A 27,541-nucleotide genomic window follows, 5' to 3' on the forward strand; every position below is an offset into this window, starting at 1 on the left:
CTTCATGTTTTTGTTCTTCCTTCCAGATCTGTTGTTGTTACTGCCTTAGGCTTTCCCTCAGCATCTCATCTTTTGGTGCCATTTTCTGAAGTATTCCTGGATACTCCTTGTTTCATCCGTGATGGTGTCTTGGATGCTTTTCAAGCCTCGACCACCCTCCTTTCTGTTGGTATACAATCTTTGGATGTTACACTTAGGGTGGAGACCTCCATGCATTGTGAGGAGCTTTCGTGTCTTCACATCTGCAGCTTCCTTCTCTTCTTTTGGCTAGCACACTATGCCAGCAGGTTATCTGATAGGGCATATGTATTGATGGCGTGGATTTTATTCTTCCCATTGAGTTGGCTCTTCAGAACCTGTCTTACCCTTTGATGGTATTTGGATGTTGCTGCTTTCCTTGCCTCATCATCATGGTTACTGTATCTCTGTAGGATGCCGAGGTACTTGTAGCATATCTGTACATCTGCTATGTGCCCTGCTGGTAATTCCACTCCATCAGTTTTGACTACCTTGCCTCTCTTTAATACCAACCGGCCGTACTTCTCTAGTCCGTAGGACATCCCAATGTCTTCGCTGTAGATCCTTGTCAGGTGGATCAGTGAATTGATGTCTCGTTCATTTTTCGCATACAGCTTGATGTCATCCACGTAGAGAGGTGGCTGATGGTGCTTCCAATCTTTTATTATTATTATTATTATTATTATTATACATTTTTATTCCACCATTTATTCCATGGTGCTTTACATGTGGGGGCAAATATAGACAAATACATTAAACATGAGCAAAAACAAGGCACAACTTGTATCCATAGCCAGACTCTGTAATTATCTGACTGAGGGGGTTCAAGCCTAGGCAGAACAGCAATGAGGACAGTGCATCACCTTGGTATATGCCACATTTAATTTTAATAATAATAATCTTTATTTTTATATAGTGCTAACATATTCCGCAGCTCTTTACTGATGGGGCTCACAATGTAATTTCCCTATCAGTTTCTGAGGAAGGTTCTTAATTTCTTGTTGACATTGTAGAGAGCCAAGCATTCACAGATCCATGTGTGTGGCATTGATTCATAGGCTTTCCTGTAGTCAATCCAGACTGTGCTGAGATTGGTCTGTCTGGATCTTGAGTTTTGAGCGACTGCTCTATCTATAAGGAGCTGGTGCTTAGAGCCTCTGGTGTTGGTCCCAATGCCTTTCTGAGCTGGATTAATGTACTGTGTCATATTGTTCTGTAGCTTGGTGATAATGATGCCTGACAGGAGTTTCCATGTTGTTGTAGGGCAGGTTATTGGGCAGTAGTTGGATGGAAATGTTACTTTCAGAGACTCCTCCATGATCAGCACTGTTCTTCCTTGTGTTAGCCAAGCTGGGTTATGGCCTGCTTCTAGCAGTTGGTTCATCTTCTTTGCCATGCATTCATGTACCGCTGTTAATTTCTTTAGCCAGTATGGAGTGGATCATGTCTGGTTCAGGTGCTGTCCAGCTCTTCATGTTCTTGACCCGCCGTTGGATGTCTGCTTCTGTAATGGTGACTGGTTCTTGCTGTAGGTGGTTGCTGTTTTTCATTCTCAGATCTTGTAGCCACATTGCACTGGTGTTGTGTGTTTTTTTCTTCTCCCTTCCTTCGGGATTGTTCAGTCTCTGCTATTGGTGGAGTTGCTACCTTTGTGCTGTTTCTCTGTATTTGGGAGTACACCTTGGATGGTTCTTTGGAGAACAAGGCATTTACCTACTTCGCCTCAGCTTCTCTAATTTTTCTCCCTAGTCTTGCAGCGAGTGCTGTGAGCCTTTGTTTAGCAGTCTCTAGGGCTTCAGTTGGGGTCAGGCCTTTGTACATGTCCAGCTTGGACTTTCACCCTTCTATATTTCTGTTGGTTGGCTGACTTCTCTTTGTGTCACCTTGATCTTTGTCTCCAGTCTTCTTTTCCAAGGGGGGCACGCAATTCTGTTGTTCTTATTGGTTGTATAGCCAAGCATTTCTATGATTGCTGAGGCAGTAGCATAGATCAGTTAGTTTGAGTTATGTAGTGGTAGGTATTGATGCAATTGCTCTATTGATATCTTCTAGCATACTGTCTGGTGGTGTTTCTTTGCTGAACCTTCGCAGTCAATCTCTGGTATTGATGGTATTTAGTTTATCTAAGATCTTCTGTTTCAGATCATCTGCAGTGCTCTCTACTTGCAGGATTGGATTTGTATTTCCAGAAGGTTGCACATGTTGCCCAAGGACCACTACTGGTATACAATTTCCAACAGGGCAAGAGCAAAGATTTGAAAGCAGACCTGGATTTCAGATGTGATTTTAAGCTTTGAAGAAGCATGAAGTAATGGGCAATGTTGAAGATTGTAGATTGTGTATTTGGCCAAGGAAACTTAGTTCAGAAAATGAAAATAATTTCCTGCTTACTTTTCTTCAAAATACATAAGATGTCAAGAATTGTCATCAGTTTAGAACAGACACTGCTAGCCATAACTATCTACTGTTCAAAGAAGTCTGGCTAAAAGTTGTCTTTGTGAAAGAATTGAGTCCAAAAGCATACTTTCGACATGGAATCAAGGTCAAGTGACTCAACTATGCACAAAAACATAGGACATAAGGAGCAAGAAAATGGCAGCAGGTGCGCCAAATTGATGAGTCAAAATTTGACATATTTGGCTGTAATAAAAGGCAGATTTTTGGCCAATAGGCTGGAGGAGGCTGCAATAATTAAATGAATGACTGAAGGCAAAAGAGAAACATGTTTGAGATCTCTTACAAGTTTCGGGGCTGCTTTTCATCAAACAGAGTTGAAAATTTGCTGAAGATTATTGGTGTCCTCAATGCTGAGAAATACAGGCAGATATTTATGTATTATGCGATACCATCAAGTAGGTGTCTTATTGATTCCAAATTTATTATGAAGCAAAACAACAACTCCAAACATATAGCCAATGTCATTAAAAACTTTCTTCAGCGTTAAGAAGAAGGAGTTCTGGAAGTGATGATATGGCCCTGCAGATCCCCAATCATTGAGTCTTTGTGGGAACACATGAATATATGTTCCCCATTCTTGCATATATGTTCCCCACCTGGTATAAATATCCCCCATCCTGGTATATATGTTCCTTATCCTGGATCCTATCCTGGTATATTTGTTACCAATCCTGGTATATATGTCCATTACCCTGGGCCTCATCCTTGTATGTATATTCCCCATCCTCATATATATATGTCTCTTATCCTGTGCCCCATTCTGTTATGCAGTACATATTCCCCATCCTGGGCCAATCCTGGTATATATGTTCCCCATCCTGGAATATATGTCCCTCATCCTGGGCACATCCTGCTATATGTCCTCCATTCTGCCACTGTTCTTTAATGTATAGAAAAAAATAAATTATTATAGTCCCCTTCCATCCACTCCTCTGCCAGACAGCACCCTCTTGTGAAGCCGGCATCTTATTTCAGCGTGAAAGAGAAGGGAGCTAATGACGGCACTGCCATTCACCCCCAGTCACGTGCATGCCTGCATCAGTTGTTGACCTCCGATTGGCCAGCAGCGTGTATTGCAGTGCATGGACCTGGTGGGTTTCTGTGCAGCAAAACACTTCTGAGGACGCAGATCCAGTTGAAGTTTGTGCTGGTGTCGGCGGGCCCCCCACTCGCATGGACCCAGTTGCAACCTTTGCGACGGTGATAGTTACGCCCTTGCCATGCATCCATTCACCCATCCTGCCTTGTTTCAATGTTTTATGAAGTCTTCAACTTTTGTTGAAAGGACCCTCAGGCAAAAGGATAATCATAGGGCACCTCTCTACTGACACCAAGTAATCCACCATATTCCCAGCTGCAAATTTCTCAGTAGTGCCTCTGCAGGGAAATTTAAGCATTCCCAGAAAAATTGATAGGCTGTCTTTGGAATGGGTGCTAGAGACCACAGAATAAGAAGTGTCCTTTATAGGACAGAGCACAATCTATTACTTACACCCTGCAACTCCAACGCTGCCACTGTGCTGCTACCCCTTGAGCTTTGTTCACATGGCTGCTGCGGTGACTTCAGAACCACCAATCGTACTGCAACCAATCACTTAGCTCAGTAGTCAAAGGAATGTAGAATGCATAAGACTGTTGAGTCCAGTGATTGACTACAGCAGTCTCATGCTGAAGTTTTGATATCACCAATGCAGGCATATCAACAAAGACTAGGACCAATAGCAAAGACTCATCAATGAAGCAGTGTGGGGTAAGCAATGCCAATTTTGTTATATTTACTCAGTTCAAGCCTGAGGAATAAAAAAAATTAAAGATTAAAAACCACTCCGAATTTCTTAATAGGATGTATGCAATATTTGGATTATAAGGTAGAACATCCATACTAATATTTTATACATCATTTTCTGAACTACACTACATGAGATTACCTAATAATTAGGACATATAGTAGCCTGTGGGTTAATTCCCAGCAATATTTTGAAATGCCAGACAACTAAAGTCTTGAAAGTGGAGGCTATCTATCTCTTGGGGTGATTGCTATGCTCATACCAAATGAAACATAAATGCATTTCAAGCAGAGCAGGTGGTACCATACTTCATTTTGCTTTCTGCTGCAGTAGTTTCACTTGTGTCCTTCAACATTTTCCATAAACATGTCCAAGGTCAAGAAGATACTGTATCTTCCATTTGTGTAGGGCACCTATAAATTATACCGCCCGTCTACTTTAGGTGCAGAGGACTTGAGCAATGTCCAAAGCTCCAGTATGAATCGTAGAATTAACGTTTTTCCCATTATAGACTTTTTCCTACATCATTTTGAGGGCTGTAGAATTGTGTTGATGAACTGTTATTTCATTATTGCACTTTTAGGAAATTAGTCTAATTACAGATCTGAATGTATTAAGGAATTATGACATAGGCAACTAATTGACATATGAACATGATAGAACTTGTTTCCTGATTTTAAAAAAAGTTTAAAAAAAATGTTGTTTGTTTAAAAATTCCAGTCTCTGTATTATTCAATTCCTTAATAACAAGCATCTTTAGTACTTAGTAGACATGATTTTGCTGCAATTACCTGCTGCAAAGGTGATGCAGAGCAGAACACCAGCTTCTGGCAGTGTTCCTGGGGAATGCTAATCCATTCTTTGTAGGCAGTGGCCTCAAGTTCACTGGTAATCCTGGGATTAGGGCAACTGCCTTCTCCAATAAAAAAAAAGTTTCTATGGGGCTCAAATCTTTGCAAAATCTTCCATGACTTTTTCTGATACCAAGTATTGGTGGACTTTGAGGTATGTTTGAGATTTTTAATCTCTTGCAAGGTCAAATGACTCCCAAGCTTCAGCTACCTCATAAGAGGCATGACATTTTCTCCTGACATTTCCTAATACTTAATTGAATGCATCTTGCCCTCCATGCTCTGCAGATTTAAAGTGCCAGAACAAAGCAGCCCCAGAACGTCAACAAACCACCGGCATGCTTCACTGTAGGCAGGGTGTTCTGTCCAGTATATGGGTTCATTCTTTCTCCTCCAAACATAATGTTGATCCATAGGCCCCAAAAGTTCCAGTTTCATTGCTCCATAAAATAGAATTGATTATATAGTAGCCAATTTTTCTTGGGCTTTGGGTCTGTAGAGGTGTAAATCTTGGAGGTATTGAGACTTTCAATGTTTAGTATATGACTTATTTTGCAAACTGAAACTTTGACCACCAGCCTTCTCAGGAATCTGGTGGCAGCTGGTGATATGTTGCTCTTCTGCCACATCTTGGTAGTGTAGCCAGTATTTTTTTAACTTTAAACTTCTGAACAATGTATCCTAATGTTTCTCTAGGAACATTCATTTTCCTTGCTATATTTTTGTATTATTTTCTTTATTTGTGCAAAGCAATGGTCTATTAGCTTTTTGGACCATTCTCTTGATTGTCATATTTCAAAAATGCAATCAAATGATCTTCACAGTGCAAGTTTTTGATGAGGTTTATCACAAGCACAGTTGACGCAACTAATGAATCCCTTGATTAGTTACCATCAGGTCAGCTTGATACAATATCTGATTTGCAAGTGTGAACTGTTGGGAAGGATTCTACTGAAGGGTTTGAATAATTCTGCAGTCATTAAAAGTGACATTTTGTGCTAAATTTGGAGAACCCACTTGTTATATTAGTTATGTTGAGGCATTTAAATAGTTCTTAATTGATTGTTTTAGTGTAAACGCAAAAAAGTTGTAGATTTTGCTAATAAACTTAACTTGCAATGGGTGTGCATGTTGACGACCATAAAATGTGTCACACATTGTAAGGTTGAATTCAGATGTTCATGTATCTTGGTCCGAGTACAGACTGCGATTCATGGACTGACCATGGGTCTTCTGATTACTTAAATGGGACAACCTCACAGGCACTGGCAGACGCAGACAGAAAAAGGCCCCTGTGCAAGAACTTTATATGGGCCTTTATTTTGTTCAATAGTTTGTCACAATGCATATTTCCACCTGCTTTGGTATCAGAAGTAGGTCCCCTTTATCTCTTGGGCCAGGGTGCAGATACACAGGTTGACCAGTGATATGTCCACCCTTACTCATAGGCATATATGAGGCTATAAACTTGACGTCAGAAGATCCACGTCCAGTCAGTACATCTCAGTCTATTCAGTCAATGATACACAGACATCTAAAATTATTCTTTTTATAAGTTTATATGAGCACAATAGCCTTGATTCATCAAGACTCTTGATGAAGGGTAATGTTGGCTTCAGTCTCACACCTCTTAATAAATCGGCAGCATCTGACAAGTAGTGTGCACTTCCGTGCATAAGAATCAGCCACGATCATCGTTTGCACCATCCACATCAGTTAAAGGGACTCTGTCACCTGAATTTGGAGGGAACAATTTTCAGCCATAGAGGCGGGGTTTTCGGGTATTTGATTCACCCTTTCCTTACCCGCTGGCTGCATGCTGGCTGCAATATTGGATTGAAGTTAATTCTCTGTCCTCCGTAGTACATTTATCAAAATGGAGAAAAGGAGGAGCATACAATCTAGGTATTATTTTATAAACACATATCTTTATTTAAATACAAAAAGATAAAATACAGGAACAATTCCATATAAAGTGCAATCCAGTCAAGCACGGGGGGGAGAACCATCCCCTGCAAATCCCATGCTGCATATAACGGTAGTAATCAGGGGGTAAAAAAAGGACCCCGTATAAACAAGTACTAGGAAGCCTCAACACACATATATCTGAAGCGGTATTATGGCAGATAGTGGCACTAAGCTAAAGGTAATATATGGTGCATAATAAGGTAACAAGCACTGTGGCTAAGCCTATCTACAGGCATTATGACAGCCAGTGACACTTTGCCATAGATAATATATATAGCGCATAGTACACCATGGGTAACAGGTACTGTGGTCAAGCTCACCTACAAGGGATTCAGAGGAAGGGTCCCGCCGGAAAAGAAGAGCGCTCCGTAGTACATGCCTGCACAAGCTTATCCATAAACTCAAATTGCCATATCACTGCCAAAAAAGTAATCTCAAACACATAGTCCTTGCAGAAAGGTTCAACTACAGATAGAGCACATAAAATTAGGCTAACTAAATCTGGGTAGCAAATTACATAGAGGCAGCATATTAAAGCACTTATTACTCAAAAAAACAGTATATGTGTAATACAAAACGCCAATTACTTATACAAATTACAACTGTAGGAGATCCTAGACATGCAAATGAAGATATGCCTCAAAAGGATTAATTAGATAAAGTGCATTGTGCTGGTATATATAATGTGTCATAAAAACTGCAACAATAGTGAAAAAACGCCAATTGCATATATCTCAAAAGAGTAAACATATCAGATATAGCAGCAGCCAGTGAAAGTAGCAAAGAGATCAAATGTATAGAGGCCAGTATATATCCAAGACTTAAATTACTTATGCAAATCACAACTGTAGGGGATCTCTAGTTGTTAAACATGCAAATAAAGATGTATGTCTTCAAAAGAATCAGTAAAGTGCATTGAACTGGTATATATAATGTGTCATAAAGACTACAATAATATTGAAAGAGATACCATTTGCACGTGTCTCAAAAAGGCACCCGCCAGTGTGCGTGATATTATATTAGTAGGATCAGTGTACCATATATAATATCACGCACACTGACCTCACTTAGCAGTACTATTGCTCATTCTATGCTAGGATGTTCTATGATGCTGTGATTAACGGTTATCTATCCATGTATACACTATAACCGGATACTGCTAGATATATGTGAATAAATTTATGAAAAATAGACCTGCTCATTTACCTTTGACCCATGTATGGACTCATATTGTAAATACTTTATTTATCTATTTAATTTTTTTATTTTTGTTATTGCCTTTTTCCTGTTACAGTACATTGATGAAGGTCAATGTTTGACCGAAACGTCACTCTGTATGTACTCTTCTCATTAAAATCTTTTTCACTGCATCCCACTGAGTGTGTGCCAAGCTTATCTTTCATAGTTGAAATACAGTGGCGGCTGGCACCACTCCATTAATTGCCAATGAAATTGCTGGAGATAGCCAAGCATAAAGCTCGGCCATCTCATGGCAGTGTCATAGAGCATGCACAGAAATCTCTGCATTCCAATGGGGTATTTCATAACCCTGTTCTTAGGATCCATTGAGGTGGCACACTGATTGGCAAGTTAGCACCTATACTGTGGTTAGGAGATAACTTGTAAATATGGAAATATCTCTACATAACAAGCTTCAAGGGGTTTTCCTCTACTTTGATACTGATGAACTATTCTTAGGATAGATTATCAGTAGATCGTTGGAGATCCAACACTTGGCACCCCTACTGATTAGTTGTTATCAGCTCTGACTGCAGTTGGATGTAAACAGTGCAATCGAGTAGAATAGCATAGCTCCGAACTCTGTTTGATGGCCATTGTTGAGAAATACAGCTCAGATTCCCAATAAGTCATCATTGGGAGAAACAAATACTTGTAAAGCAGTAGTCACTTCTTTCTCGAACTCCTAATGAATATTGCTGAGAAAATAGAGACTACAACTGCTTCGAAAAAATAACATTGTTTTACATATTTCCAAAAGTTGTCAGATTCAGTTATGAAATAAGTTATATCTTAATGATTTTGACCTCCTGAAAATTTTTATTGTCAGATTGGAATCCGACAATGAAAATTTTTAGTTGGCTCTTGTTTCTAAGATCTCGAAGAGTTTTCCTTTTACTGCATAATTAATGCAAGTGTTAATGCTTTGAAGCATAATTTTTGCAAATATAAAGATGCTGAATATTTTGTTTTGCCAATTTTCTGATATTTATTTAGAGTAAACTTAGCAGCAATTCTAATAACTAAAATATGTCTAAACAATATTGCGAATTATAAACAGTTAAAGAAATTACACTACAAAATTTGGTCCTCATTTAGTGACATCTCTTTTTGCTTGTTTCTTGTACTCCTGCATCAGATCATCTCTTATAATTGTTCAAAAGTAATCTGCAAGCATTGATGGATTCCATTTTCCTTCGATATCTTTTCTCCTTAGCCGCAATATCTTTTTGAAATCTCTCACTGTGCTTGTCACTCACTGCTCCACAGTTTGGTGGAAAAAAGTCTAGATGGGAATGTAAGATGTAAATTTTAAAGGGTATATTCGGAACTTTACAAAAAATGTATCTAAGCACTAACAGGCAGGTAGTTGCAGCTTACCTACATTTTGTGCACGGCACTATTCTTCCCCGGTATAGAGCGGTCACAGACTGCTCCTGCCAGGGATTTGGAAGTCTCTACTGACGTCACGTCTACAGAGCAAAGGCTTCTTTTCCAGTCTGCTCTGTCGACAGGGCAAGACTTCCAAGGTCATTCTGATTGACAGCCGGATCCCCGCTGCCTAACTGTCAATCAGACCTCAGACGTCCCATCCCGTTGCGTCAGCGAAGAGAACTGAATCCCTGTGACCGCTCTGTAATGGGAGAAGAACGGCGCAATGCACAATTACCTGCCTACTAGTACTTAGATAAATTTTTTGCTTTTTGTAAAGTCCAGGATACCCTCTTTGAGGACATGTTACAGGCAAGATCCTTATATGTTTTAGGGAGATTTTCCTCCAACTTTTCATAGTTATCTGCTGTTGAGTTTCCCCAAAACATTAGTTTAAACTAATGCGAATGCTACCCATGCAGCTTTTCATTTCTGTGCAGCATATAGAGAAGCTTCTTATCTTGAAGAAGCTTACAAATCTGAAGTCCAATAAAGAATCCTCACTTTATCTTGGAAATTTTTCAATGAGAAACTTGAATGCCTTTGCATTTTTATCCATTGCCTTTACAAAGTTCTTCATTAGGCCCAACTTGAGATACAATAGTAACATAGTAACATAGTTATTAAGGTTGAAGGAAGACTTTAAGTCCATCTAGTTCAACCCATAGCCTAACCTAACATGCCCTAACATGTTGATCCAGAGGAAGGCAAAAAAAACCCATGTGGCAATCTGGTTGACCTCCAAGCAATAACAAATACTCGGAGGTCACCCGAGCATGCTCGGGAAAACCCGAGCAACGAGTATACTCGCTCATCACTAGTATCAACCTTTTGTGTGGCACCGTATCAAAAGCTTTTGAAAAGTCCATATACACTACGTCCACTGCGTTCCCTTGGTCCAGTTCGGAACTTACCTCTTCATAGAAACTGATCAGATTAGTCTGACAGGAACAGTCTCTAGTAAACCCGTGCTGATACTGGGTCATGAAGTTATTCCTCTTCAGATATTCCTGTATAGTATCTCTTAGAATACCCTCCAGGATTTTACTCACAGTAGAGGTTAAGCTTACTGGCCTATAATTCCAAGTTAAGTTTTTGTCTCCTTTTTGAATATTGGCACCACATTTCTATACGCCAGTCTTGTGGTACAGACCCCGTTATTATGGAGTCTTTAAAGATTAAAAATAATGGTTTATTAATGACTGTACTTAGTTCCTGCAGTACTCGGGGGTGTATCCTATCTTGGTCCGGAGATTTGTCAATTTTAGTGATTTTTAGACGCTGCCGTGCTTCCTGCTGGGTTAAGCAGGTGACATTTAATGGGGAATTTTTGTTATCACTAATTATTTTGTCTGCCATGGGATTTTCTTGTGTAAATACTGTTGAAAAAAAGTCATTTAGCATATTGGCTTTTTCCTCATCCACCATTTCACCCAGACTATTTTTAAGGGGGCCAACACTATATTTTTTTAGTTTCTTACTATTTATGTATTTAAAGAATATTTTGGGATTATTTTTAGTCTCTGGCAATGAGTCTCTCTGTCTCAATCCTTGCTGCCTTATTTGCTTTTTACAGAATGTATTTAATTTTTTGTATTTAATGCCTCATCACTATATACTTGCTTTAGATATCTCTAGGGGGGATATCTCTAGGGGGGAAGAGATAACTCTCTTCTCGACCCTCTTCAATCTGGCTTCCGCTCTTTACACTCTACTGAAACTGCCCTCATTAAAGTCTCTAATGACCTACTAACAGCTAAATCTAATGGTCACTACTCCATGCTAATTCTCTTGGATCTCTCTGCAGCATTTGACACTGTGGATCATCAGCTCCTCCTCACTATGCTCCGCTCCATCGGCCTCAAGGACACCGTTCTCTCCTGGTTCTCCTCCTATCTCTCTGACCGATCCTTCACTGTATGTTTTGCTGGTTCCTCCTCCTCTCACCTTCCCCTTACTGTTGGGGTTCCTCAAGGATCAGTCCTAGGCCCCCTACTCTTCTCGTTGTATACTGCCCCTATTGGACAAACAATCAGTAGATTTGGTTTCCAGTACCATCTCTATGCTGACGACACCCAATTATACACTTCTGCTCCCGATATCACACCGACCTTTTTAGAAAACACCAGTGATTGTCTTACCGCTGTCTCTAACATCATGTCCTCCCTCTATCTGAAACTAAACCTGTCAAAAACTGAACTCCTCGTGTTCTCTCCCTCTACTAACCTACCTTTGCCTGACATTGCCATCTCCGTGTGCGGTTCCACCATTACTCCAAAGCAACATGCCCGCTGCCTTGGGGTCATCCTTGATTCTGACCTTTCATTCACCCCCTACATCCGATCACTGGCTCGCTCTTCTTACCTGCATCTCAAAAACATTTCTAGAATTCGCCCTTTTCTTAATTTCGACTCTGCAAAAACTCTGACTGTTTCACTTATTCATTCTCGTCTGGACTATTGTAACTCTCTACTAATCGGTCTCCCTCTTGCAAAACTCTCCCCGCTCCAATCTGTCCTGAATGCTGCAGCCAGGATCATATTCCTCACCAACCGTTACACCGATGCCTCTACCCTGTGCCAGTCATTACACTGGCTACCCATCCACTCCAGAATCCAGTACAAAACTACTACCCTCATCCACAAAGCACTCCATGGCTCAGCACCACCCTACATCTCCTCCCTGGTATCAGTCTACCACCCTACCCGTGCCCTCCGCTCCGCTAATGACCTCAGGTTAGCATCCTCAATAATCAGAACCTCCCACTCCCGTCTCCAAGACTTTACACGTGCTGCGCCGATTCTTTGGAATGCACTACCTAGGTTAATACGATTAATCCCCAATCCCCACAGTTTCAAGCGTGCCCTAAAAACTCATTTGTTCAGACTGGCCTACCGCCTCAATGCATTAACCTAACGATCCCTGTGTGGCCTATTTATAATAAAAAAAAAAAAAAAAAAAAAGGTTCCTCGCATCATGTTCTCATACACTTTATGCAGTATTAGCCCTCTGTGTCTGTACTGCTACATACTTAGGCAGATAACTGGTTCATGCAGCTTTACATGAACACCTGAGCCTTACACTATAGCTGGTCCGAATAACTAAAGCAATTGTTACCATCCACCTCTCGTGTCTCCCCTTTTCCCCATAGTTTGTAAGCTTGCGAGCAGGGCCCTCACTCCTCCTGGTATCTGTTTTGAACTGTATTTCTGTTATGCTGTAATGTTTATTGTCTGTACAAGTCCCCTCTATAATTTGTAAAGCGCTGCGGAATATGTTGGCGCTATATAAATAAAATTATTATTATTATTATATTATTATTACTTCTCTAAATGCTTTCTTTTTGTCACTTATTGCACCCCTTACAGCTCTTTTTAACCATATTGGATTCCTCCTAATTCTAGCATGTTTATTCCCATAGGGTATATATTGTGCACAGGCCCTATTCAGGATGCTAATAATCGTCTCCCATTTTCTTTGTGTATTTTTATATCTCAGGATATCATCCCAGTTAATTGCACCAAGATCATCTCTCATCCGTTGGAAATTTGCCATCCTGAAGTTTAGTGTCCTTGTAACCCCTCTACTACACATCTTATTATAGGACACATGAAAACTTATTATTTTGTGATCACTATTACCCAAGTGACCCCCAACCCTTATATTTGATATGCAGTCTGGTCTGTTTGTTAATATTAGGTCTAGCAGTGCCCCCCTTCTTGTTGGGTCCTGAACCAGTTGTGAAAGGTAATTATCTCTCATAGTTGTCAAAAACCGGTTACCTTTGCTGGAACTGCAGGTTTCTGTTCCCCAATGTATTTCAGGGTAGTTGAAGTCCCCCATAATAATTACTTCTCCTTGAGTCGCAGCTTCATCTATTTGCTTTGCGAGGATATTCTCCATTGCTTCCATTATTATTGGAGACTTATAACAAACCCCTATCAGTAATTTATTATTTTTTCTCCCTCCCCTTATCTCCACCCACAGGGACTTTTCGACGATCCCTGTCTTTGTGACAGATTGCCCTATCTGTTCCCCTAATAATTGAGTCCCCCACTACCAGCACCTGTCTGGCCTGCACTGCTCTCCTATTTCCCCCCTTACTGGAGCAAACACTCCTCTGGCTTTCAGAAGACATGCCTGACTGCAGCTGTGCTACCCCTGTACTGGCACCCCCCTCATCTGCCAACTTAGAAAACTTATTGGGGTGTGCCAGATCAGGACTAGCCTCCCTGGCACTCTTCCCTCTACCCGACCATCTAACTGTCACCCAGCTTGCTGCTTCACTGTCCTGCAGCTCCATCCTACCATCTTCCCCTCATTTATCCCATTGAGCGTCTACTCAGTGAGAAGCACACTCCTTTCCATATTGTCAATGGATCTCAGTGTTATCTACTGGTTTTCTTCACATCATTGGAACAGCATAAGGCATAGATTGCCTCTTCCCATGCAACCACTTGGTAAGATGTGATGCACATCTATTGGAGCATATGTGTGGAGCCCAACTTTTGTCCTGATCTTCTAGTGCCAAAATACAGGTGACTTTCCTTATCATGGTGGTCAAATTTTTCCTTTGTAGTACAAAAGTGACGTTTCCCATATGTAGCAAAAACTATCTGCTTTGTTAATGCAAGAATGAGGCATATCTGAAAAAACATGCAGAAAAATGTCAATATGCTAAGAAACTGAGCTAAAAAAATCCTAAAACTGTATACCTTACACAGAGAGAATTTATAAGTAGGTAATGCAACTGTAGTCATCAGAGCTGAGTTGGCGTTTTTTTATTGGTCACCCTAACATGATAGAATACTTATGGCTCTATAGACTAAATAAATCATGTAATAAACTAGCTACTAACAATGCAATGATGAGAATAAAATAAAGACACAATTTTTCTATAAGCCTGCATGAAAGGTGGCAAAAGTAATTGCAACCTCCACAGGATCTTGAAAATTAAAGCCAATCAGCAAATTTAAGCATCATATTCATTATCAGCACCACAAAATTAGTTGAGGTCAACTGTTTTTGTCTCTGAACCAATTTGCCTGTGGAAAAGTGTAATTGTACAATCATGGTCTATTCAACAGAGATACCCGGGCCTCATTCCTACATTAGATATCGTACCTTATTATATATATTTAGCAGGTTCTTGCTGAGGGTATTTAAACAGCTTATGTAACATTCCCCAAAGAATCTATACCCTTAGGTCACTTTCATATGTCAATTCAAAAGAAAGCTCTTTCCAGCTCTTCTATGTTTTACACCCATTTTGGCTTATAGATGTTGATGCAAAATACTGACCAAAATGAGCCAGTGTGAAAAAGTTAATAATTGACTTTATTTATTTTTGCTCACACGTGGTCATGTTATTGCAGATAGATAAATAACCTTATAGTTAGTTGTTATTAATAATTCCGCTCCACTAGTTTGATACTTAACTAATCATTGATTTGTGCACATTGGCAAACATTTGAGTCCCAATTAGATAAAGAGGATCAGGTCAGATAGAATCATACTTGTAGTACTGAAACCTTATCTTCATGGTGTTTATACAATTTAATACATTAAGTAACCAGTGAACAAAACATTTTACATTCTTACTTATGCAGAGATTATTTCCAAATGATGAGTAAATCTAAGCAGAGCGTGACAGTAAAGTTGAAAAGCCTTGGTGCTCTGCTGGCTCTATATACAGAAGGTGACCTCATTCTCAGCTGTGCAGAATGTTGACACTGTTTAGTCATTCCCATTTTTGGATTTGCAAATATTACTTTACAAAACGGATACACACTAAAAGCAGCAAGTGATTTCATCATGTTTTAGAGAAGAAAAACAGTGAGCGTGCATGGAAATCTGGCAGGAATTGTAGGAACAAGTCATAAAACAAGATATCATTGTACGTCAACGCAACCTCGTGTCAATGACATAAAAAAAGATATGTATTTATGACTGTTTTCTTTTCTAGGAAATTTTATGCAAATATCAGAAATTAGTAAGAATTTTGTGTTTATTAATTTGTAACATAGTAACATAGTAACATAGTTAGTAAGGCCGAAAAAAGACATTTGTCCATCCAGTTCAGCCTATATTCCATCATAATAAATCCCCAGATCTACGTCCTTCTACAGAACCTAATTGTATGATACAATATTGTTCTGCTCCAGGAAGACATCCAGGCCTCTCTTGAACCCCTCAACTGAGTTCGCCATCACCACCTCCTCAGGCAAGCAATTCCAGATTTTCACTGCCCTAACAGTAAAGAATCCTCTTCTATGTTGGTGGAAAAACCTTCTCTCCTCCAGACGCAAAGAATGCCCCCTTGTGCCCGTCACCTTCCTTGGTATAAACAGATCCTCAGCGAGATATTTGTATTGTCCCCTTATATACTTATACATGGTTATTAGATCGCCCCTCAGTCGTCTTTTTTCTAGACTAAATAATCCTAATTTCGCTAATCTATCTGGGTATTGTAGTTCTCCCATCCCCTTTATTAATTTTGTTGCCCTCCTTTGTACTCTCTCTAGTTCCAATATATCCTTCCTGAGCACCGGTGCCCAAAACTGGACACAGTACTCCATGTGCGGTCTAACTAGGGATTTGTACAGAGGCAGTATAATGCTCTCATCATGTGTATCCAGACCTCTTTTAATGCACCCCATGATCCGGTTTGCCTTGGCAGCTGCTGCCTGGCACTGGCTGCTCCAGGTAAGTTTATCATTAACTAGGATCCCCAAGTCCTTCTCCCTGTCAGATTTACCCAGTGGTTTCCCATTCAGTGTGTAATGGTGACATTGATTCCTTCTTCCCATGTGTATAACCTTACATTTATCATTGTTAAACCTCATCTGCCACCTTTCAGCCCAAGTTTCCAACTTATCCAGATCCATCTGTAGCAGAATACTATCTTCTCTTGTATTAACTGCTTTACATAGTTTTGTATCATCTGCAAATATCGATATTTTACTGTGTAAACCTTCTACCAGATCATTAATGAATATGTTGAAGAGAACAGGTCCCAATACTGACCCCTGCGGTACCCCACGGGTCACAGCGACCCAGTTAGAGACTATACCATTTATAACCACCCTCTGCTTTCTATCACTAAGCCAGTTACTAACCCATTTACACACATTTTCCCCCAGACCAAGCATTCTCATTTTGTGTACCAACCTCTTGTGCGGCATGGTATCAAACGCTTTGGAAAAATCGAGATATACCACGTCCAATGACTCACGTGGTCCAGCCTATAGCTTACCTCTTCATAAAAACTGATTAGATTGGTTTGACAGGAGCGATTTCTCATAAACCCATGCTGATATGGAGTTAAACAGTTATTCTCATTGAGATAATCCAGAATAACATCCCTCAGAAACCCTTCAAATATTTTACCAACAATAGAGGTTAGACTTACTGGCCTATAATTTCCAGGTTCACTTTTAGAGCCCTTTTTGAATATTGGCACCACATTTGCTATGCGCCAATCCTGCAGAACAGACCCTGTCGTTATAGAGTCCCTAAAAATAAGAAATAATGGTTTATCTATTACATTACTTAGTTCTCTTAGTACTCGTGGGTGTATGCCATCCGGACCCGGAGATTTATCTATTTTAATCTTATTTAGCCGGTTTCGCACCTCTTCTTGGGTTAGATTGGTGATCCTTAATATAGGGTTTTCATTGTTTCTTGGGATTTCGCCTAGCATTTCATTTTCCACCGTGAATACCGTGGAGAAGAAGGTGTTTAATATGTTAGCTTTTTCCTCGTCATCTACAACCATTCTTTCCTCACTATTTTTTAAGGGGCCTACATTTTCAGTTTTTATTCTTTTACTATTGATATAGTTGAAGAACAGTTTGGGATTAGTTTTACTCTCCTTAGCAATGTGCTTCTCTGTTTCCTTTTTGGCAGCTTTAATTAGTTTTTTAGATAAAGTATTTTTCTCCCTATAGTTTTTTAGAGCTTCAATGGTGCCATCCTGCTTTAGTAGTGCAAATGCTTTCTTTTTACTGTTAATTGCCTGTCTTACTTCTTTGTTTAGCCACATTGGGTTTTTCCTATTTCTAGTCCTTTTATTCCCACAAGGTATAAACCGCTTACACTGCCTATTTAGGATGTTCTTAAACATTTCCCATTTATTATCTGTATTCTTATTTCTGAGGATATTGTCCCAGTCTACCAGATTAAGGGCATCTCTAAGCTGGTCAAACTTTGCCTTCCTAAAGTTCAGTGTTTTTGTGACTCCCTGACAAGTCCCCCTAGTGAAAGACAGGTGAAACTGTACAATATTGTGGTCGCTATTTCCTAGATGCCCGACCACCTGCAGATTTGTTATTCTGTCAGGTCTATTAGATAGTATTAGGTCTAAAAGTGCTGCTCCTCTGGTTGGATTCTGCACCAATTGTGAAAGATAATTTTTCTTGGTTATTAGCAGAAACCTGTTGCCTTTATGGGTTTCACAGGTTTCTGTTTCCCAGTTAATATCCGGGTAGTTAAAGTCCCCCATAACCAGGACCTCATTATGGGTTGCAGCTTCATCTATCTGCTTTAGAAGTAGACTTTCCATGGTTTCTGTTATATTTGGGGGTTTGTAACAGACCCCAATGAGAATTTTGTTACCATTTTTCCCTCCATGAATTTCGACCCATATGGACTCGACATCCTCATTTCCTTCGCTAATATCCTCCCTTAAAGTGGATTTTAGACAAGACTTTACATAGAGACAAACCCCTCCTCCTCTCCGATTTTTACGATCCTTTCTAAACAGACTGTAACCCTGTAAGTTAACTGCCCAGTCATAGCTTTCATCTAACCATGTCTCGGTTATTCCCACTATGTCAAAGTTACCTGTAGATATTTCTGCTTCTAGTTCTTCCATCTTGTTTGTCAGGCTTCTGGCGTTTGCGAGCATGCAGTTTAGAGGATTTTGTTTTGTTCCAATCTCCTCGCTGTGGATTGTTTTAGAAATGTTCTTACCTCCCTTCTGAGTATGTTTTCCTGGATCTTCTTTGTTCAAGTCTAATGTTTTTCTTCCCGTCCCCTCTTCTTCTAGTTTAACGCCCTCCTGATGAGTGTAGCGAGTCTTCTGGCGAATGTGTGTTTCCCAGGTTTGTTGAAGTGTAGTCCGTCTCTGGCAAGGAGTCCATCGTACAAGTAATTCACACCGTGGTCCAGGAATTTGATCTTCATAAGATACGTGATTTCTTGCGATTCCACAATCTAGTACAAAAACATTTCTCTACAGAGCTGTCTGGGTTGGGGTATGTTATTAGAATAAACGTTTTGACAGTGAGGGTGGTCAATGAGTGGAACAGGCTGCCACGAGAGGTGGTGAGTTCTCCTTCAATGGAAGTCTTCAAACAGAGGCTGGACAGACATCTGTCTAAGGTGGTTTAGTGATTCCTGCGCTGCATTGACCAGAGGTTGGACACAATGACCCTGGAGGTCCTTTGCAACTCTAACATTCTATGATTTTATCTATGTTGACAAGTTGAAGATTTTTGCAGAAATTTAAGCACTTTTTCTATTTGTCTTAATAGTAGTGAAGAGCGAATAGTAAAAAATTTGAATTCGGGAAAATCGGTACGAATAATTTCTAATATCCGTGTATTCGTACCGAATAACAAATCCAATGCAAGTCAGTGGGAAAGCCGAATATTTTCCTGCTGAACGCAACAAACAGGTCCGGAGGCATGGGAAAAAAGCTGAAGTGTATGGGAAAAAGCTAAAACTAAATTGGAACAGCATTGGGAAGATGCCTGCATGCCTTTCTGACTCACATATGGTATCTGGGAATAATGTTGTCAGACTATTGCGCCAGTTTTGCAGATTTATAAAAAGACCTACCAAACCTTTTTTTTTTTTAAAGGGAAAAATGCTAAGAAACGTTTTCCTTCATAATAACATGTATATAATGCAAAATAAAACAAACAAAAAAATTATACCTCCCCTTTAGCTTATGTTCACATGGAGCATTTTGCCTTTAATTTTCCTTTAACATTTGTTAGGACTCTCACTCCTACATTTGGGAGGTCCCTCCCTCATTCCAAATTGTTAGCTAGATAGTGGAATACATATTCCCCATCACTTTACAATGCCAGCTAAAACATGCCCATTTGGATTCTGGACTTTATCCACCACCACCTCACGTTCACCACCATGTCATTATGCGGCCCTCGCTTGACATTTTTAGAGGGACAGCAGGTGCCGTGAAAGTTTTGTGAGCTCCACAGTTCATTTTGGCCACCGGATCCCAATGAAGCCACTCCACTTGATTACGAAGCTGTTGTTTAACAGCGATACGAGCCGGGGTTCTCTCCCCACACCCCTGGCTTCTGTGTTTTTTTGCTTAGCATTGCATCTTGTGGTGTTCTAGGAGCATTTTCTATGCATGTGAGGTAGCATCTGTGGTAAGCATATTTTCGACATTCCCCTTCACTTGCTGGCATTATTTAAGCATTATTGTTGTTTTCCTGCTTACCATTTGCCCTTCTGTTTTTAATTAATCTCCGATCTCAGCTAATTTGCCTCATTTTGACAATTATACCATGCAATGTTATTATTTTTCATTGGGGTTATTTATATATTAGTTGGTGCTACTAACAGCTATGTTGCCTCACTAGTGCTATCTGTGGCATGTCCATTTCACCCATATATTTGATGCAATATTGAGGGGTGGTGGTAGGTTATTGTATCATGCTTCCATGTTTTTAGTTGTTTTTAATCAGTTGTTTCTCCATGTTATCAATAAAGCTGTATGAATTTTGATTGCATTATATCGGGTGTGCACACCATTTTTTGTGTTGGTCTTCTTCTCCTCCTAGTGTGTACAATGAAGCCACTGTCATAGCGGGTGAAGCCGCTGTAAGGTGAATACAATACAGGAGTTGGGGGAGCTGTATGATCAATGTCAAGAAATTGGATTCTACCAAAAACATTAGAATTAAATTCTGAATATAGTGTATGCAAGCAATGGCCTGTATTGTGCTCAGTCTGTCAGGCCTGGAAACCCATGTCAGGAACATGTACAAGCCTCATTTTACTTGGAAGCAGCCTCCTCAAGGGAAAGAGACAGGAGTGCCATCGACCAATCTGCAGAAGCCTACGCACTTCTTCTGGAAGCTACACAACCAGGCAGAATTTCTCTTTTGCATGGTTTAGAGCAACAATGGAGTAATTACAGGATATAAGAGAGTGACGAGGTCTGTGGAGTGTATTACTCAGGTGACAGGCAGTGCTACAGAGCTCAGGTAAATGCCTTAATGTGGTAATAGCCATGCTCCAATATGTGTAAGAAATAAATTCAACACTCCCAATTCATGCGAGAAAAAAGGAAACAATTTTAATGGTGTTTTAGGTACATCCGCTGAATGAACACTTTAATGTTTCGGCCACACAAATAGGCCTTCATCAGAACTACAAATAATAAAAAACAAACAAAAAATTGTCAAAGTACTGTATGCATCCACTATGCAGGGAATGACCATAATATGTCATTTAACAATATAAAGGAAACAATATATATACAAGTCAATGTTTCATATATTAATGTCAGCAGAAAAATACATTTAGATGCACAATACATGCTGCAAATCAACAATTTCACTGTGCAAAGTACAAGAGCCAATCTCCCTTAGAACGTAAGGCTAATGCTAAGCAAAAACCAAAAAATAAATAAAAAAATAAAAAAGAAAACTCACAAGAGCAATTCACAAAAAGAATTTTGTAATCACATACATTATCTTGTGCTCTTGAGAACGACTGACAGAGATCAGGTACACCTGAGCTGTAATACAAAGTGGGGGGGGGGGAATTGTGAATATAATTAAAGCATCCTATAGCCTTTTTTCCTTTGGTAGTTCTGTCAGTGTCCATGCCTTTGAATCATGAATGGATTTTATTTCTGTTTCTGCAGCCTTTATCCATTTGTTCGCTTCTTTTTCTGAAAGTAGAGATATGTCCTCCCAAAATGTAGGTTCATAAATTTTATTTGTACTTGCCTTGTATGAAAGGCGTTGAGGTGGTCTTCCCTTGTTTTCTATTATTGAGTGTCTTGGTTCTGTGTCTGTATGGAGCTGTATCTCTTGACTTTCAGTTTTTTTATTTTCATCGATTTCCACTTCTTTCTCATCAGATGTTTCTGCAGTTATATCACTGTCGCTTCCCTCATTTTTCATTTCCAGTGATGTCATTATGTCATCATTTAGATCTTCACTGAATGTTACACTGTTTCTCACTGTGATTCTGTCTGTCTTGGAATCTAGGATTCTGTATCCTTTGCAATTGTCACTATATCCGACAAATATTCCTTCAATGGCTCTGTTTTGAAGTTTGGAGCATTTTCCTTCTGGAATAAACACAAAAACTTTGCAACCAAAAACTCTTAAATGATTCACACTTGGTTTCTTACCTTGCCACAGTTTATATTGTTTTTTCTCAGTTTTCTTGAAAAAAGTCTGTTTTGCAGATAAGTAGCTGTCATTGCAGCTTCACCCCCAGTATTTCTCTGGTAGTTTGGAGTCTTTTAGCATACATCCTATCATTTCAGTCAGATTGCTGTTTTTTCTTTCTGCTACCCCGCTCTGTTCAGGTTTGTGTGGAACAGTCTTTTGATGCTCTCTTCCATTCTGTCTTTAGTAGTTTTCTATTTGGTGTCCTGTAAATTCACCTCCATTATCACTTCTGATGATGATTGGCTTTTTCTGAAACTTGTTCTTTGACTTTGTCACAGTCTTCTAATTTTTCAAAAACGTCCCTTTTGTTCTTTATCAAGTACGTGACTGTGTATCTTGAGTAGTCATCTATTGTTAGGGGTCAAGTTCCCGCCTCTGCACAGGGGGAATCTCGGGCCATCTCCGCTGCAGTCTCCCATTCTTCTCCTGCCGCAGTGGAGCCTGCTCTGCGGAGACGTTGGTCCCAGCATCTTGCTCAGTCTCACTCTGTGCAAAGGGTTACTGCTGCTTTTCCAGCTTCTGCCATTGAAGCCAGTGCTGGGCAGAGGCGAGCAGATGCTTTTGGGACTAAGTCCTGCTTTTCCACTTCTGAGCATGCCCGGGGTAAAATCTCTCATTGGAGATCGAGGATCACATGCTAAGATACTGCAGCAAAACTCATTGGTTCTCCAGGAAGGTCCTGAAGTTGCTCAGGCTCTGTGGCAGCCTCTCATTGGTCCTTCTAGGAAGGTCCTGTTCTTGCTGCAGCTATAAAAGGTTTGCATGGCCGCACGGCCATGCGCTAGTATCAAATCTAAGTTATGTGCTTTGCGCCATTGTGGTTACATGTGTATATGTTCAGGGACCCAGCTGAAATAAGCCCCTAGAATACCGGCACCTCCGGTGAGGAGATTGTGTGTATGGATTCAGGGCCCTGGCTGAAATAAGCCCCTAGAATACCGGCTCCTCCGGTGAGGAGATTGTGTGACTGCGTAACCACAAACTGCTTTCGGCAGTTGCTGTGTACTCCTATGAAGTTAAACAGGACACAGTGCTTTCTTTAGGCGACTCTGTGAAGTAACAGAGTTCACTTCTACTGCCATATAGGGCCGCCATTTGCCAGCAGCAGGTTCTCTCCTGCACGGTGGACCCCGGGCTGCAAACGCACCAAATAACATTTCTCTATTTATTCCGTGCGTTCCTCCAGCCCTAACATCTGTGAAGGTCACCATATACAGTATCTATTACCTCCTGATGTGGTCACTTTCATGAGTCCACATACAGTACATCAGTATGTACAAAGTCAAGTGGTCTTGCGCTTTTAGTCTCACTCTCTTTAGGTATAGCTACTCTTGTAGCTTTAGATTTTATACAACATGCACATTTTACTGTAATTGAGCAGATATCTTCTTTTGTAATGCCATTATACTCTCAGAATGTCTGTGTCCTAGATGTATATGCCACACGTGAATACAATTCTTGTGATCATGTGTACATAACTTCATCTGTTCCTTTAATGTGTCTAGATGATATAATTGTTCACCTGCTTTGACAATAATTATTACCTTATCTCACGCTAGGATTGTACAATTATCATCTTTGAATTTTACAGTAAGTCCTTTGGTTGTCAGACGCTTTACGGATACCAATCCCCCTTCTAGTCATAGAACATATAACACATCCTTTACTATTATTTTTAATAATGCCCAAATCTATCAGGACAGATTAGCATTCCTTGTCCAATACCTTCTGCGGTTATTTTACTCCCATCTGCAAGATAAAATGCTTCCTTCTTATTTTCATCAAGTTCAGTAAAGAAGCTTTTATCACTAGTCATGTGACTTGTTGCTCTGAGTCAATAAACCAGCCTGACGATGACTCTTTATCAGTTACTTTAAATGTACCATTCCAGTGATCTGCATGGGGGTTAGAAATTGTGCTTTTTACTTTCTGTTTATTCTCCTTTTGGTGTAATTTCTGTTGTTCTGCTTTCCATATAGTACAGTCTTTCTTTAAATGTCCCTTTTTCTTACATCTGAAGCATTATCCTGTCTCTGTATTATGGGGCTTCTTGTCTGTCGCTTTAAGAGCATTTTCACTATCCCTTTCAGTGGAATTGTTTGTTTGCTCTTTCCTTCTATGATATTCATCTATAAGTCTTGTCTTTATGGTCTTTACAACCTCTAGTGTAATGTCTGCTTCGTGTTTTGTAGTTTGTGATTTAAGCTGGATCTTTCATGTAGCTTTCTCAATGGTTCCCACATTCCCTTTGCTGTATTCTCATTCCTTATGTGGTTAACTGATCATCCTCCACTAATAAGCTGATAGTAGCTCTTGCTTGTTTGTTTTTCTTATTCCATGTCTGATTATTATCATTGGGTCTGTCTGTAGTGATTACCTCCCATAAATCATCTTTAGACAATAACACCTCCACTTTGAACTTCCATAACTGATATTTCTCATTGTTCAGCTTAGCTACTGTGAGTCTCAGCTCTGAACTGCTGCTCATCTTTAACTTATCTGCCTTACTTGTTTGGAGAGAATTGCTCTGAATTGCTCTGAAGTTTTATTTTGCATTCACCAAGTCCTTTTTGTCTTCTCTGCTGGGCCCATAACCTGTTGCATAGTTTGGTCGCAGAAAAAACTTGTAAGAGTAGATTACATGGGGTAATTCAACTTTATCTTCTCAGAACATGAGGTCCCTGCATCAACTTCTTAATACAGCATAACAGGAAATCTGAAAGGACCTTTTACCAGAGAGAGAATGAAACCAAAGTACAACAAGTATATTCATTACACTCAACTAAGCATATAACAGTACCAAACATTGCCATCTATTGTCAGAAAAGTGTAAACTCCTCCTGCACACAAATAAGTCTGCATCTGTTGCATATCTGCCAACAATACCCCACCACCATTTTGTTTTTTTTACCAAAATTTAGAGAATTTAAGGGAAGCGACAGTTTAATAAAGAGACACAAGTCTCATTTAGGAGCCTGGAAAAGCCAGGAATGGTCTTAGACCAGCATCGGACAATGTAAAGTGCTAACGAACATGTATGTCCTATCTAACTAATAACTTGGGAAGATACATATATGCTGACACGGGACAACTGAACACTGCACTAGGACAACAAACTGGACGTGGTTACGGACTGCTGTGTGTTTGCAAAATGTGCAGGCATGCACTACGGAGGACAGAGAATGAACTTCAATCCAATATTACAGCCAGCATGCAGCCTGCGAAAACCCCGCCTCTATGGCTGAAAATTGTTCCCTCCAAATTCAGATGACAGAGTCCCTTTAAAGCCATTTTTTTATGGCTCATAGCCAGGGTCAGAAGGGGCCTGAGGCTTTGGACTCCTGTTAGTTTTTTTGGCACTATTGACAGTGCACCTCTGGGCATTGAGTATTTCTTTATTTAAGGGGGAAATGTGGGGAACTTTGTCTCTGTTGCTGCCAACGTCACAATGTAGACCCAGCCTAAATGTAACAATGTGGCCCATTCCCTAACATGATTTTTTTTAGCATCCCTGAACCTCATTTTAGTTTGAGACCCCTGTCCTAGAGGATATTGCTTCTCTGATCTGGTAATTATTGTGTGTTGAACTTTTGCTTGATTGCTGTCATATAGAAAGGTGCAGGATGGGTACAGACAACTTGATGAAGGTATGGAAAAACCACTGCCAATGCTAAAGATTGATGTAAAGCAAAGACTAAGAAAATGTTTACCCTAATGTCCACCATAGATTTGAACTATATACACTATCCGAATTGATTGTCATCTGACATATTTTACCTTAAAAAAATCATATTTTTCTGACAATTTTACAGGAAAAAACAAGAACAGAAACACTAAAGAAGTTGGAGAATTTAGAAATTGAATACATGGCACTACAGAAAGCATATGCCCTTCTGCAGAAACAACTTGAGCTCAGCCAGAAGGCCGAACAAGAACAAAAGGTGATGTGTAACAATTTCAATTAATACACTATTAGAAATTACATACTTTTTACATTCGTTTTAATGGAACCGTTGTTTTTATTTTTATTTCATAAATCAATAGTATTCGTGAAAATAAGACACTTTATTTGTAATATATCTTATCAGAGAAATCTGCATCTTTCTCCTCCTGACCTTATTATGGACATCGTTAAAATTCTTCATTCTGAGGTAAAATCTGTACTCAGGGAAGACATTTTCCTATTACTGAGATAAGAGATGATGGCTGCTACTGATGAGGTTCTATGGAGAGGGGAGGAGGAGCTAGGGGCAGAGCTCCTTCCTCTTCCTCCTCCCTTGACATCTACATAGAATCTTATCAGTAGTAATTACGATCCCTTATTTCAGTAATGGGAGAGTGTCTTCACTGAGCATAGATTTTACCTAAGAACTGACAATGAATCATCAGTCTAAGGAAAAAAGGTTGATTTTTCTGATAATATATACTACATAGTTGCTTATTTTCATTTGTACTATTGATTTTTTAAACGATAATTAAAACAACAGATACTCTTTAACCCTTTCATGATATGCGCCATACATGTACGGCGCATGTTGGGTCTCCCCCTTTGATGTGGGCTCTGGCGCTGAGCTCACATCTTTTCCAGCACATGTCAGCTGATTTGAACACGTGACATGTGCTCCTAATAGCCGCTGGTGGAATCCCGATCCACCCGCAGCTGTTAACCTGCTAAATGCTACTGTCAATCTCTGACAGCGGCATTTAACATGATCGCATCGGAAGCATGTCACTAATCCCGCGTGTCACATGACCGCGGGTTGCCAATGGGTTGGCAGGAAAACCCTGGATTTGCAATAGACCCCTGTGGTTGTCATTGCCAGATTGCTATGAGCACCACCCAGCGGTGAGCGGTCATAGCAAGTGAGCATTTCTGTCGCACAGAGCAGGGCTGAAGATGATTGCACCTTCTAGTCTCCCATTGAAGCAAGTGAAAAGTAAGATAAAAATGTTTTTAAAAATATAAAAAAATAAAAGTATATAAAAGTTTAAATCACCCCCATTCACAACATTCAAAATAAAACAATTAAAAAATACAATAACACATTTCAGAATAGCCTGATCTATCAATACATACAAATAATTAATCCAATTGGGGAACTGGAGAATCATAATGGCAGGTCAGTTTTAGCATTTGGTGAATATGGTAAAAAAAATCCAAAAAACAATTGTGGAATTGCACTTTTTTTTGCAATTTCACCACACTTGGAATTTATCCTGTACAATACATGTTGAAAGCAATGATATCGTTCAAAGGTACAACTCGTCCCACAAAAATAAAAAAAGTTATGGCTCTGGGAAAAAGGGGAGCAAAAAAACAGAAAAGCAAAAATGAAAATGG

General features: G+C 39.8%; 1 protein-coding gene across 1 annotated transcript in view; it reads left to right on the top strand.

Moving 5' to 3' along the window:
* The window catches only part of ALPK3 (alpha kinase 3), a 183,402-nt gene that overhangs the window by 58,995 nt on the left and 96,866 nt on the right, over positions 1 to 27,541 (top strand). The window contains exon 6 of the mRNA XM_069765556.1: positions 26,013 to 26,141. Coding sequence (XP_069621657.1) covers positions 26,013 to 26,141 — 129 coding nt within the window. The remainder of the gene's footprint in view (positions 1 to 26,012; positions 26,142 to 27,541) is intronic.

Source organism: Ranitomeya imitator, chromosome 4 (assembly GCF_032444005.1).
Source record: "Ranitomeya imitator isolate aRanImi1 chromosome 4, aRanImi1.pri, whole genome shotgun sequence".
Taxonomy (NCBI): domain Eukaryota; kingdom Metazoa; phylum Chordata; class Amphibia; order Anura; family Dendrobatidae; genus Ranitomeya; species Ranitomeya imitator.